This window comes from Juglans regia, chromosome 16 (genome assembly GCF_001411555.2).
Source record: "Juglans regia cultivar Chandler chromosome 16, Walnut 2.0, whole genome shotgun sequence".
Classification (NCBI taxonomy): domain Eukaryota; kingdom Viridiplantae; phylum Streptophyta; class Magnoliopsida; order Fagales; family Juglandaceae; genus Juglans; species Juglans regia.
Genome location: NC_049916.1, coordinates 26820842 through 26835532, shown reverse-complemented (window position 1 = coordinate 26835532; position 14691 = coordinate 26820842). Strand labels below are relative to the sequence as shown.

Here is a 14691-nt window from a genome sequence, read left to right as displayed (position 1 = left end):
TATTTAAAATTTCGATAAAGTTATAATGACTAAATGAAAAAAATTAAAGATTTAAAATTAAAAAGTATTTGTATTTGAGTGATATTTGAGCCAATGGTTTTGAGATGAGATTAAATAGTTTGTGTTTCTAAACAAGCCCAAATAATTTTAAATAACATTTTCAGTGATAAAAATTAATTTAAAATAAAAATAAAATTGTATTTATAAAATCTTAAACCACTATATTTTATAACATTTGCTAAAACAAAGTTAACATGCAGTTAGCAATGTCCACTGTACAGTCTCTGACATTAAGAGCATATTTCCCTAGCTTATGGGCAACCAAGTTGCTCTTATTCTTATTTTACAGTTTTTTATTAATTGCATCATATATATTTTTTTGCTACCGTATTAATTGTATCATATGATAGGTCGCTTTTAGAATCAAGTTCAATGGTACGAATTTTAACAAGGAATAGAAAATTTAATTTATATCAACGACTTTAATATGATTTTAATTTTTAAAAGGATTTCAAAGATTTTACCCAAAAAAAATGCTGCTATTCAATCTCATATCTTTAAATAAAAAATATAATTTTTTTAATATTCATTTTTTTAACTATTAAAAAAATAAAAATACCGGAACAGTAATTTGAGGGACAAATCCAATAGCTATCATTCGAATTTCGGATGTTATTAAAAAAAAAAAAAAAAGAGAAAGAAAGAAACGTTGAACACCCAGTCTTCTTCAAGAGACTTCTCTCCTCGCTTTCCTCACCACAAACCCCAACCCTAATCGAGGACTTTCCCTCTCCGTGGTTCTCTCTCCTCGGGCCAAAAATGTCGCGCTTCGGAAGGACAGGCCCTCCTGACATCACCGATACCTATTCTCTCCTCGTTCTCAATGTCACCTTCCGTAAGCTCTCTTCCACTCTCTATTTAGAAGATTTGCTTTTTTTTGGAAAAAGAAACTGGGTACTAATGGCTACGTTGGACATTGTTCTCGTTGTTTGGACGTGTATTTTAGGTACGACTGCGGATGATCTATTCCCATATTTTGATAAATATGGCAAGGTCGTGGATATCTTCATCCCTAGAAATCGAAGGTATGGCTGTGCCTTGTCATCTTTACTTTCTGTCTGGCTGCAGGGAAGATCTTGTTCACATGGTATCGTTTTATTAGTAGAAACCAAGTAATTTATCCGTGCTCGTGAGTGGCTCTCACTATTCGCTTAGTATTTTTTGAGTTTAGTTAATTAATTGGGAATTTTTGCATTATGGATTATGTGTTGCAGTATCTTTTTAATTTCTTTCATTTTCTTTTGGTCTGTAAGTATAATCTAATCAGATTAGTAAGCAAGATATGCGTTTATATAGCATACCAATTTCTTTCAATTTCTTTTGGTCTGTAAGTATAATCTAATCAGATTAGTAAGCAAGATATGGGTTTATATAGCATACCTTCTCGAAAACAAGTTCTATATTTTTTACTTCCAGTTTCTTGAAAGTCAAATATTGTCCTATTCCGATTTTCCTTCCTATTGCAGAATTTTAACCTTTTTTATTTAATTTCTTCAAAGAAAAAGAAGAATTTTACCCTTATATAATATATATATTTTTTATAAGCGATAAGATACTTTATTGATATAGAATAAGCATAACCCAAGTAAAGAGGAAGTATACATGTGATTACACCTAGTTCGGAACTAGCAACGGTTACAAGGAAATCATGAAAGTTGAGACCATTAATACATATATATACGTGTGTGTGCGTGTGCGCGCGCCTGTTGGCCTTTCTGTGATTTTCATGTCATATATTTTGTGGTCTAGGACTGGTGACTCAAGGGGCTTTGCTTTTGTGCGGTACAAGTATGCTGACGAGGCACAGAAAGCAGTGGATAGGCTAGATGGTATTCGCCTATTTTCTTCCATCTCTCAATGCACGTATTGTGTTACACAGGCACACAACATATACTATATACTGTTCAGTCCTGTTTTTCCTATTTGGTAATTGATTGCTGGCACCTCTGGCAATTTAATTTTCGCATTTTGTTGATTAGGTAAAGTAATAGATGGTCGAGAGATAGCAGTTCAGTTTGCGAAATATGGGCCAAATGCGGAGAGGATGTAAGATCTAAAATTGTCTATGCCTCTTTGTAATGGTGGATTATTTTTCTGATGATGATTGTTTAGGTCTTGAATTCTTAGTCATAATAAGATGTCAGATATTTAATCTACTTTATTTTCCAGAAGAGTCTTTTCTCTATTGCTAGTGCTTACTGCTGCTATTATTGCATAAAGAATTTTTTGGGTATTTCAGAGGAGCCCGAAGGCGCTCTCTATGGAATCCTATGCTTATGTCTTTATCCTAAGGGCTATAGAACTCTCTCTGGCAAGCATTAAGCCGTTGATTTTTAAAATAATATTATCTATATATTATATAATTAATGCTATATGTACATATATTTTTATTTGTATGTATTTTTATTTAGTTTTTTTTTTTTTACATATATATTATTTTAACTTATCAAAAAAAGATTTTTAAAATAATATTATCTATTGCAACTGATGCTACTACTATGGGATTCTTACATATAATATTTATTTTCACTTCTTGACCTTGACTACTATGCGATGTTTCTTGGTCAAATGGGTGCAAATGGACTGAAGTATTTATTAGATTTGAGAATCATGGATTTCATTGACATTGGATCTTGAGTTATTATTACAATTTTTGTTACAGCCAAAAAGGGAGAATTATTGAATCGTCCCCAAGGTCAAGAAGTCGCAGTCCTCGCAGAAGGTAACCTTTTTTCCTCTTTTCTGGTTAGAACACTTTCTGGTGCATGCTTAGAATACATTCAAATGAGTTTTTTGGTTTCTTAGCATGTTTGGTTTAACATAATGTATGAACTCTGAAACTTTTACTCCAAACTGAATGTGATTAATCCAATCAATTGTCCAATATATTAAAAAAGGCTTTACAAATTATGGCCCATGGGACTGATTCAACTTTGGCCCAATCTTAGGGCCGGGATGTTACAGGCACCATTAGTCGAAGTTTGACCTTCAGATTGGGTTGGGTAAGCTTACATCGTAGAAGCCCCTTGGTTTTTGTGGAATTTATTTATGTAAAAATCACTAAAAAATTAGCTCAGTTGGTTATGCACTTGCGGCAACAATTTATCAGTGAGATTTGTATTTTCAATTGACTTTGAAATCATCCTCCAGTTGTTAACATTGTGAGATTCTTTTATAAGGCTCTTCTTTTTTGGAAGGCAAGGTCTGTAATGATTATTTCAAGATCATGTCCCTAATCAGTGATTTTAATGTATTTAGGCACCGAGATGACTATAGAGATCAGGATTACAGAAGAGGGCGCAGTAGAAGTCTTGATAGATATGATCGTGATAAGTATGGGAGGGAAAGGGATTATCTTCACCGGAGTAGGAGTCGCAGTGTTAGTCCCGACTACCATAGGGCTCGGGGAAGAGGCCGTTATTATGATGAGCATCGAAGCCGAAGCCATTCAATGGATAGGTAACCTAGTGTTTATTGATGCTTTAGTTTAGTTGATTATTTTGTCATTACATATTTTGCTCTGTACTATATTGTGCTGATTTGATCTGTTTATGTCTTAGTGCGTCTCCCATTCGGCGTAGTCCCAGTCTTCACAGAAGTCCTTCACCACAAAGGTCTCCATCTCCTAGGGGTCAAAATCCTGATAGGCTCAGCCGTGAGGGAAGGTCCCCAACTCCTCTCGGTATTTCATCCAGGGGTCGGTCTGCCGATACTTGAAGCCAATCCCCTTGAAAGTTAGATGATGTAAGTTGTCATACCAGTCATGCTCATTTTTAGTCAGGAATACAATTTTGACATTTTTTTGTATGATTTGGTGATCTAACGTGTTTTCCTGAATTCGAATCTTCTAGGAATGATTATTTTGGCTGCCTGGAAATTCATGGAGACATCTTGAGTGGCGTACTTGTGGGTTTTATGCTGATGTTGATGACCCTTGATCGTCGTGCACGTTCTTATCAGAATCTTAAGTGCTAGTTTGGTAGGACTGTGAACTCTTTGATGTTTAAGCATTTATCTTGGACCTAATCCTTGGGTAGGTGTGCAGCGTACCGATAAAAAGAAAAAATGGACATCATCTTTAGCTGGCCATTTTTGAATTTGTGGTCTTCATAGTTTGTAGGGTGGTATTTTAGAATTGATGGAGTCATATCTTAATATGGATCCTTTTTCATCACACATTTGATTTTGTTGCCTTCAATGCCTGTTGATCTCTCCCTCTCAATTTAAGTATGCTTGGTTATATTTTTTTTATTTTCTTTTGATTCATCACGAGCTATTTATTAGGTTTTATAGTTATGTTCGGGGAACAATGACTGGGGCTTCATGGGTGGATGTTGAATTATGGTCATTGATGCTGTTCGTAAAATGTAGATGGATGATCGGGATATTGATGCTGGTTGCAGCAGTATGCTGGTTTTAGAAGTATGGTTGTTTTAGCAGTATGCTGGCAGCAGAGGACTTACATATGTTAACTAGTTTTCTCTGGATGATCTAATCTTTGGTAAGATTTATATAGCTTTACTTTTTTTTTTTTAAAAAGAAAGATTTATATAGCTCAGCTATTTGTTTCAGAAAATCATATCCTTCAGGTTTCTGGTTCTGACTTGATAATCCTTTTTGGTCTTTTTGACTGATATTGGGGAAAAAATGGTCCTAAAAGAGGTTCTAGTTGCTGTGATGGTCTAACGACATGAACATCTATTTAACTTCTAGCTGATGCTGCACATATGAGATGGACCTATGATTCATTGACTGCGATGTGGATACTGAACGTGAACTGCAAGTTCTATATATGAATACTTGAATGCTGGTGCGAATTTTGCTGCAGAATAATGAGGCATGGTAATAAGTTTGTGATTAATAATTATGTTTTAGGGTTATTGGAATTTACAATATTAATCACTGCCCTTGAAGATTATAACTTCTGCTGCTTACTGTAGTGGAGATATTTTTAGCACATGGGCACATGACTGTAGCTGTGAAGTGGTTGCTGATGCCTGTTCTGTTCTCTGATTGGTTGGTGATTAACTTTTGCAGTATTAGGGAATAAATACTGCTACTGGGCTGTTGCTGCCCACTCTATATTAGTTGGGGTTGGCAATTTTACTAGCTGTTGTGAGATTGATTGTCGCTGCCAAGCTGTGTTGCTTGCTTGCTTGCCAACAATCAATTCTTAATTTATAGTCATACATATGCATAGTGTTATGCTTTGTGCCTGTGGATTTATAGTTTTGTCTCACTGTAACAAGTTTAATGCTATGAAAAATTGATTCTATACTTAATTTGCCATAACATTTTTTATGTTAACATAATTTGAACACCGCTATCATGATATTGTATATGGATACCTCTTCCTTTTTCGTTAGGATCGTTATTTGGGTCCATTTGATTTTTCTTCAGATGTCTTAATTTTTAGGAGGAACGTAACATTCCCCTCCATGCATGGCTACCTGTTGGTTCTGCTTGCACTAATTGGACATTGCTACCTTGCTTGCCATGCTTGTTCTGTTGTTCAATACCAACAGTTCTGGATCTGAAACTGATTGGTACCCTTTTTCTTCTGTGATCGATTATAAGTGTGATCGTTGAACACCTGGAGTGGTTTTTCTGTTGTCCTCAAAAGTTTTCGATTTAGTCAAAACCATGGGTGTCTGTTTTTATTGCTTTTGATGTTATGGTTATATGGTTGCTTGAATATATATTTATCTGTGGAAACACGTGTTCTCCCCATCTAGATGCATTCTGGATCTGCCCTAAGATTCAATAGAGAATGATGAAGAGGGAACCTCCTGGAAACGGATGGTAACCTCCGATTAGAGGCTACAAAAGCTCAAAAAATGTCGAAGCACCTGCCACTTACTGGGTTTCGTTTTTTTTGCTTGTTTGCTTTCTAGGCTACTGGTATGCTTTTCTTGACTTGATATATTTGCATCTGATTAGATTCAAGCCTGAACCAAGTTCATCATAAAAGGTAAAAAAAAAGAGATTCAAAGCTGAGCCAAATCATCCCAATTGAAATCTTGATTTACAGGATCAATCAAAGCCAGTTTAGTCGTGAAAGTCTGAACTCACGTGCAGTAAGATTTTGTCTTTTGCACTGTCATTAACCCATAAAATCTCAGCTACAATAAAATTGGTTTTTACATCATGTACGTTAAATTACAGAAGGCAAATTGGCCGAAGGGTATCATTTGGAGTTTGACGAAAATAGTCTCTCTGCAGATAATCTGGCTCGGATGGCCGTCAGTGTGCTTTATAAAATGGTCAATATCAGCGGTTAATTAATAGGCACTCGAATTTTATAGGCCAAAAGCTTAAGCTTACATGCCTGTTCTCCTTCCATTGACATGGTAAACAGTGAATACTGTCGAATTTTTAGAGGCACTCCGAGCCGGTTGGGTGTCAAGACTGTTTTCACACCCGTCAATCATGAAGGGCAATATAGGTGTCCCAACAAATTTCTTCTTGCATCCACATACAAGTGATCCTTAATTTCTTTCACTCCCTCTCCTTCTTTTGCTCCCTCCATCTGCATTGAATTGAATTGACATACGACGCCTAAAAAAAAAGTCCTTACACCCCTGAGTTCCAATCGACAAATGTCCCTGCTCCCCTAAAGTCAAGCGAGATTTTACCCAAGGTCTGTGAAAACACTACACCATCGTTGCCCAAGGTCACAGATTGAATGCAGAACCATCGTTTGCCCAATCGAGATTCTTGCCCAAGCGTTGAAAAGAAATTGTCATTTTAACTTTAAAAATTCTGTTCCAAGAATATTTGAAGAAGACGGGCCTATTACAAGATTTCACCGTTAGTGGAAGCAAGGGGTTTACCTAGATGCATGCTTATTGTAATCTCTATAAGTTGCATACGTGTTTATTTTTCATTGGTGGGTGTGAAAACAAAACTTATACCCAACCGGCCTCAAGGTTTTTCCTTTTTTTTAGGGCAATGTCTTTATAACAGCAAGCCATCAGCGTTTGATCTTAATAGAACGCCAAGAAGCCATATTTAAAAATTCAAGTGATTGCTGATATAAACGGCATCCAACAAGATAAGAAAGAATTAAGGGATGGTTTTGGATCAACCAAAACTGATAATCCACTGATCTGAACGGAAAAACCATCCGAAGCCTCCAAGTAATCACCCGAAAACGCAAGACAGCAATATCTTGCCACAACATAAACAGCTAACTTGATGTTGTCTTGACACAACATAAGATAGCGTGACCTAGAGCAAGAAAATCGATAATTAAAGATGCGTTTCCATTCAAGGAGAACTGGTTTCGGTTCCAAACCTATCTATCGAATTTCACAAGCTAACTCTAAGCTCCACGAACGGTACAAAGTCCAAAATGAAGAAGTAAAATTCTCTCCTTCGTTAGTTCCCATTGGATGCAACCTGATGAACATCATATGTGCCTGTCTCCTCATTATATGAATACCTACATATAAAGGAAAGGGAAGCTTTTATTTTGAGGGCAATCACAGAAAACCAGTTAGGAAAAGTAAACCAGTATATGCATGTCTATTACCATTGCCCTGTTGCCGCAGAACAAAAAAGTCCTGTAGATGGGTCATAATAATACCCCAAACTGCTGCTATAGTAGTACCTAAAGGGTTGAAACAGCAAAGATCAAATTAACCAAAGCAGAGTAAATTTGGATAAAGAAAGCTCCACTAATTGAAATACATGCCGATATGTATATCAAGAAACGAGCAACAATTATCAAATATACAACCAAGAAACAAAGTAATTAAAAGCCTTGTCATTGCTTGCATTTAAAATTTCATGCTTTTACAACCAAGAAAGGGAAGAAATAAAGCATATTGGGCTCCAATGACCTTCTTAGGACTGAAATAATTGAAGCAGATGGTATGACTCAAAAGTAGCATTACTCGGGCTGACCAAGCTTGGTCCCCTTAAATTTGAGGGGAAAAAAAACAAATATGAGCCTGAAATAAGGCTGGCATAATAATAAGCCCGAGCTCAATCCAGACTTGAGCCAAGCTTAAGCCTGTCACATGATAGAAAAAGTCAAGCTCAAGGACAAGAGTCAGGCTTGGATTTAGTCATTTCCAAGCCTAGATATTTTCACTCTGCTAAGGGCCATCTGCATATTTGAACTCCTGAACCCACCCTCCAAAAAGAGTTTCACTAATATAACTAGGGAAGGTGGGATTTCATCATGTCACTACATAAATTTCAAAAACTAAGTAAGACATACATACAACGAGCAAACAACTGACGAAAACATCAATGACATAACATGATCAGAGACAATCTAGTTCCAGAAGGGAGGGGGACAGAAAGTACCCAGAGGACTCGTCATATGCATAATCACTATTCGAACTTCCACCTGCAGACCAAGCAATGAGAAGGCAAAATGAAAACCACATCAAACAATGAAGTAATTGCAATTTCTATATACCAATAACCCCCTACACAAAAAAAAAAAATACCGAACTTTTCTTTTTTGGTTACTGCCTGAATAACAGAAATAATATAGCTTACTGCCTGAATCAGCGTTTAGGATGTCTGCTGATGGTTGGTTTGCTGTATCAGTATTAGGTTCAGAAACCACATTACTGCCACCAAACAATGGTTCGGCAGTAGCATGTTCATCATCCTCAGCGAACATATCATAAGCATCGGCATCATTGCTTGATGTTTCAGCAGTAGGTGCATTTGGGTTCAAGGTATCCACAACATGATCAGGGAGCACTTTAGAGGCTACTCCGGGATCTGTTACATCAGACAGCAAGCCCTGCTCTATGTTGGAATAATGAGAATCCCCCTGACCAGCACTTATTGATGTGCCTTCCCCTCTTGCCTTGGCTAACCTCTCATAACCTTCTGAAAAAGATGAATAAAAAACAGCGTAGTTAATAAGTGATATGTATGCAACCTTTTTCACAAACTTCAATTTTATTTTTTTATAAGTACAAATTTATTAATATCAATAGGCGTAACCAAGTACACTGGGTGTATACAAGAGAGAACACCTAGCCCATAATAGAGTACCCCTAATGACCAATATGCACCAAGTCCGATTGGGACAAAATGCTCCTCCCCGCAGCAAAGCAACTGTAACTACCCCAACCTCTTGTTTTCACAAAACACTAAGACACCACCCAAATCTCCCTTAGAAGCTACATTCTACAACATACTACACCCGAAACTAATACTGCACCCGAATCTACATTCATGCCCTCCCTCTAATACTCCCTCGACTTGAACTACCTCCCTTAGTGTTGTGGTTGATTGCCCAAATAAGACGCTTTAATTCTCTTCACTTATCAAAACTCAATTTCGTTTCCAATAGGTGACCCGCCTCAATAGCAGTGAGTGGTGCTGTGAATTGGTCGTCAAATCTTCCACATGTAATCCCCACACATTGCTGTATTTCGTTAACCTTTTGCATAACCCAATCCGATGATGAGTTAGCTAACGGAGGAAGAAATATCAAGGGGACAACATCTTCCCCAAACTCATATCCCAAATGAACATCGAGCACTAAAGATTCCTCCTCGCAAGGCACCAACGAAAAGCCCAAAATTTCCTCCACACCATCCTCAACAGCAACCTTGTTACTCTCACAAGATGCCTAAAGAGATACTGACAAATTGGTTCTCTTTGTCATGAGTGGTGAGGCCATGGTCACCACTGGAGGTTCTGGGTTGGCGGCAAACCCACAAATTCCCACCACCAACGAGGGTGTTGTCATTTCTTCGGCAAGAATTGGAGATGCATCACCCCCTGACGATCCATTCTATGCCACTTCGGCAGACCCTACATCTCCCTCAAGCCTCAGCGTTACACTCAGGTCCGACGAGGATACCATCGTTTCTTCAGGGAGAATGCTGACACGTGGCTAAGGGCATTCCATTTCGACCGTCTCTATGCCGATACCCGACGTAGAACCCACTTCGAATGACCCTGTTTTCCTTTTGACCCTCCACACCCTTCTGGATTTGGTTATAGGGACTGGGCCGAACCCGACTTTTTGTTTTCTTTTATCTGATTTTAACGAATACGAGTCTATCTTGGATTCCCTCTTATTGGGCCTTACAACCTTGTTACCTCCAGTTGAAAGCAAGTCTATTTTTGTAAATAAAAAAGCAACCGTTGCCTCCATATCGACAAGTTGGTTTTTCATTGCCTTTAATGGATTGAGCATCTCTCTTTAAGCCATATTGCCATAGTCAGACTCCTGCTGGTTTTGACCTTGCGTGGTCTGCATAGTCTCGAAGCCACTTTCATAGTTCCCCTTCTTGCCCTTGGTATCAAATTGAGTAGCCAAAGCGTGACCTGTCTTCAGAGTTGCCGCATATGATCGTCTTGCCACCATGGTTGTACTTGGGTCTGTTTGTTTCACCTCCAAATTAATGTTCTGATGACTGGAAGTCTTCTCCTGGCTTTCCCGCCGTGACCCATCATCATGAATGGATAAAAACATTGCAGCGGCTCTACGTAACTTGACACAAAATTTCTCCCAGCCTAGCTCTTTGTACCCTTCCGGAATGACTAGATCACTCCACCTGCCTCCTCCACCATATTCGGTAACAGTTAGGTATCTACGATGTACATTGGAGCCTCGTTGAGCCACGAAGGCTTTGTTACCTTCGCGCAAGAGAAATGTATGAAAGTGTGATTAAAGAGAGAGAGTGACTCTTCTCTGTAAAGAATCCTATGTAAAAGAAATGAGATGAAAAGATTAAAATGAATAATGCAATTATAAAAACAAGAGGGAAGTCCTGTTACACACCTTCCTTTTATGAATTTAAAAAAATGAAAAGATGCTCTAACTGTACAAGATTAATACTCCTCAAATCTGTAGGATCCGGGGGGAATCCATAAGGGAATCCCACATTGATATTGAAAATATCTGATCACATCAGGTAGCTAAATATTATAGGACATGAAAACAAACATGTGCACCCATACAGACGTACATATCAATATTGAAAAATCTTCTTTAACATGTCAGGAAGATGAATGGAATTATCTGGACAACCAGAAGTAGATAAGATAGTAAACCAAAATAAGAAACCACACACATGCATGCTCTACTTACAGAAAGGGTACAAATATGGCTAGCCAAAAAACAGAAAGAAAGAAAGAATACCAAGTACACCCCTTTTTTTAATAATTAAATACGAACTAAAACACTGACCTGCCTCTCGCTCAAAAACCTCCCGCTTTTCATGATACACATCTGCAGAACAGAACTCCCACTGATAAGCAATCAAACAAAACCAATAGAATTGGATTCCTTGTAGAAAGTTGAATAAAAAAACATATTTTCTCAGTACTAAGGACACTAGGGGCTGATATGAACACATAGATAGTGTAGACTATACTCAAAATTGCTGAAAAAGCAAGCCCAACGGAGTAACTAACTTTACCATATTCACCATTCTCCATCAGCTTCATTGCATCTTCAGTGAGCTGGTCAAATACCAGCTTTGTTTCAGCTGACATCTTCTCCTTCCTGTTGTTTGAAGCCCCCTTTAACCTTCTCAAAGCTTGTAAAACCTAACAGGAGATGCAAAATTAACTTCCTTATCCATAAATGACTACGCACATCTCTTAATTTGTTCATGATTAACATGGTGATGAAATAATGCTGCAACTCATTGTTTGGCAATGGCTGAATTGAAAATTTTTTTTTTTTTTGATCGGTAAATGGCTGAATTGAAAAAATAAAGTTGAAAAATATAATACTGAATGACAGTTGAGATCGGCCCAGACACAATATAGTAAATCAGAGTCAGTGAATTCTTTAAGTATCTCTAGGGGCACATCCTGAGTTTTATTCCACACTACGGGCTCCCAAGGGTGGAGCCCTTCATAAAAGAAAAAAACAATGAACTACATTTTAGGACAACCCAAACTTCAATTTGATTTCAATACATCTTAGATTGATTTTAAATTGGAAAAATAAATAAACCATTTGGGTTTGCTAGTAATACCGAGTTTAGAGTCTTGAAAACAGACGAATCCGTATGAGATACTTTACAGCTTTTTCATGATTATGTTCAAGCCTGTCCATAACTTTATGTATAAATAAAAGTACTGATCCAATGCAAACCTAAGCATGAGCCTTCACTCAAATTTAGACCATATTTACACTAATGCAAATTTTTATATAAATGACTTTGTGGCCAATTAGATCAAAATTAAATCCAGACAATCTTTATAAACATTGCATGTATCAATATATTTATAGACCACACTGCACATTCAATACAAAAGACCATCAATACAATACATAGTACATGTCATTGTGATCACTTTATGGGGAAGAAAAGAGTATTATATGATATTGAGGGAACGATACGTAGTAACAAAATATCTATTAAAAAGAGATTTAAGGATCAAACCAGGTTTGTTTTGCAAGGATTCTTCAACAGAAAGAAGTAATTTTAATTGTGAAGAGAATTAAATAAAACCACACATACGCCTAAACATATAATATACCGTTTCTCCTGGCTCAAGTAGGTCAACAATACGCCTCTTCATCTTTCCGACATCTTCAGAAGACAGTTCATCGACGTAATCTTCACTGCTTGCCACAATGGAGCCTTTTCCAGCATATTTTGGTTCAACGTCAACACTATCAAGCCACGCATCCTACAAGAATCCAGAGGAACTAAATAAACCTGTTTAATGCTGCTGAAAATGTTTCACATGAGTAAGATGCTTTACCTTAATTTCCGTATCGTTGACATATTCAACAAAATTTCCATCTGCATCAAAATAACCTTCTTCCCTCTCTCTGTCTAAATTGAAGGGTTCCATTTGAATCCCATCCTCAACAAAGTTCTCATTATCCTGTCAAAAGATATCCCCATCATTGGCTATCCTTTCCATTGATCCAATAACAGATGAATCTGGCAATCATCTTGACTCTAAAGAATGCTGCCAATTCAAGAAATAATCACTCCAGATTATAACTCTACTCTGAGAATAAAAACATGCATGTTCCAACTTCATCCCAGAGTTGAAGAGAGTCATATGAATGCTAGAAATGATTCATTAGGGGAAGAAACACAAAAACTGTCCATTAGCCATAATGGGGAGGCCTAGCTATCAATCTCCGATTAAGAAGACAATATAACATTCCAATTGTGGAAACTTGGGAGGAAATATGCAATCGGATAATAGAAACTTGAAAGGAGGTGTAAAGTGACAACAGTTTGGTAGCAATAAACACATAAATGACAGAGACACAATAATGAAGGAATCCATATATAAAAATGCCAGTTTGTTCAGGACACATCTTGATAATCTAAACAACATACCAGCATAATGAGCATAGCAATTGATGACAAGCTTGGAGTTGAAAAAAAAATGGAAAATACAAACCATGTAAGCAACTTCAGCTGCCGTGACATCGTTAATTATGCCTCTACTTTCTTCAGTAAACAGTTCAGCAGTGATCTGATTCCGATGCTTTGCACGCTCTTTAGCAGCAAGACGAGGATTCGGTACCTTGCTCGGGGCTTCATCAGCTTGACCTCTGTCCACCCCTTCATCTCCTGGCTTAACCTTCTTACCCTTCGGAAACCTGACCCTCTTTTGCCTTTGAAACCAATCATCACCAAAGTCAGCAAAATTAAAGACATAATGGCGAGTAAGGAAAGAGATTTCCAAAAGTGATATGGACCAATAAATGATTAAAATAAACTAAGTAATGGATACCAGAAGAATATATGCCCTTAAGGGTCCAATTATCAAGCACACTAATACCCTGTTTGTTTAATAAACATGAAGGGATTCCATTTTTCCATATTATGAGAGAAAAACCATGAATTGTAAATTTTCATCAACTACACGTGACCGTACGGTTTTATTTAACAATAAGAAAGAAACCACAAAATGAAAAAATGAACGACGCGATGGCGAAGAAATATAGGAACTATTAAGGGCCATATGAACTGATACTGTGATACAACAAAATAAAAATTACAAAAGTAGGCAGTTTCCATAAAGAGTGTATGTCTAGAAACAAACAGAAATGATAGTAATTGAAGGAAACAGATACGATAACTAAGATGGAAAAGGGAGGGAAACTGAAAACTGAGATTAGGGTTGAGAGAGAGAGAGAGAGAGAGAGTAGAGAGATTACGCGGGAGGTTTGTTGTCATCGTCGGCGTCGTCTTGGACGTCATAGATAGAGCGCTTAAGGTTGGGGCGCGATGACTTCCCTTCCATTGTTGAAAGCACCGAGTACGGTCCTTCTCTTTCTTCTGTATATTATTATAAAAAAAAAAAATTAGAGAGAGGGAGAGAGAGAGCGCTTACAAATTAGGCAAGACGGAATTGGATTTGGCTTGGAACCGGATCAAGTTGGATGAGGACACGTGTCTCTCATCCACGGTCAAGATGTTACCACGTCCTTTAAATTTAGGGTGGGGGATACGAAGGAGTCGTATTTAATTATAGAATAATATTATAGAGAAGTCATTATAGCAGTGTATACTTTACATTTACTGTATAATTACTTCTAATTGATTGTTCTAAACACTCACTTGAGAATATGTATGATCTACATGATATCACATCATGTATATAAAATAGATACTCTCATTAATAACTTATATCTATATTTATTCTTAATTATAT

The 14691-nt window shown here is 37.2% G+C and overlaps 2 protein-coding genes across 12 annotated transcripts; one reads left to right on the top strand and one right to left on the bottom strand.

The window, feature by feature from the left end:
- Positions 1 to 590: 590 nt before the first annotated feature.
- On the top strand, positions 591 to 5354 carry LOC109003248 (serine/arginine-rich splicing factor SC35-like). 10 transcript variants are annotated; one of them, XM_035686727.1, is made up of 11 exons: positions 691 to 895; positions 1007 to 1085; positions 1810 to 1889; positions 2040 to 2106; positions 2723 to 2782; positions 3319 to 3519; positions 3621 to 3804; positions 3912 to 4039; positions 4432 to 4561; positions 4721 to 4902; positions 5001 to 5354. In XM_035686727.1, exons 1-7 carry the CDS (start codon positions 820 to 822, stop codon positions 3775 to 3777), a joined length of 720 nt encoding a protein of 239 aa, XP_035542620.1. In that variant the 5' UTR covers positions 691 to 819; the 3' UTR covers positions 3778 to 3804; positions 3912 to 4039; positions 4432 to 4561; positions 4721 to 4902; positions 5001 to 5354. The 10 variants fall into 10 exon arrangements, with proteins under 10 accessions (XP_035542615.1, XP_035542623.1, XP_035542622.1 ...); XM_035686722.1 differs by having other exon boundaries at positions 591 to 895; positions 3912 to 4561; XM_035686730.1 differs by lacking the exon at positions 2040 to 2106 and having other exon boundaries at positions 690 to 895; positions 4774 to 4902.
- A 1782-nt stretch (positions 5355 to 7136) lies between these two features.
- Positions 7137 to 14367, bottom strand: LOC109003247. Of its 2 annotated transcripts, none has more exons than XM_018981309.2 (10): positions 14195 to 14367; positions 13432 to 13648; positions 12772 to 12897; positions 12544 to 12696; positions 11469 to 11598; positions 11237 to 11278; positions 8575 to 8916; positions 8377 to 8419; positions 7595 to 7672; positions 7137 to 7504 (listed from the first exon to the last, which is right to left on the bottom strand). In XM_018981309.2, the coding sequence occupies exons 1-10, from the start codon at positions 14278 to 14280 to the stop codon at positions 7441 to 7443; spliced, it is 1281 nt and encodes a 426-aa protein (XP_018836854.2). In that variant the 5' UTR covers positions 14281 to 14367; the 3' UTR covers positions 7137 to 7440. The 2 variants fall into 2 exon arrangements, with proteins under 2 accessions (XP_018836854.2, XP_018836852.2); XM_018981307.2 differs by having other exon boundaries at positions 8578 to 8916; positions 14195 to 14341.
- Between the last annotated feature and the right edge of the window lie 324 nt (positions 14368 to 14691).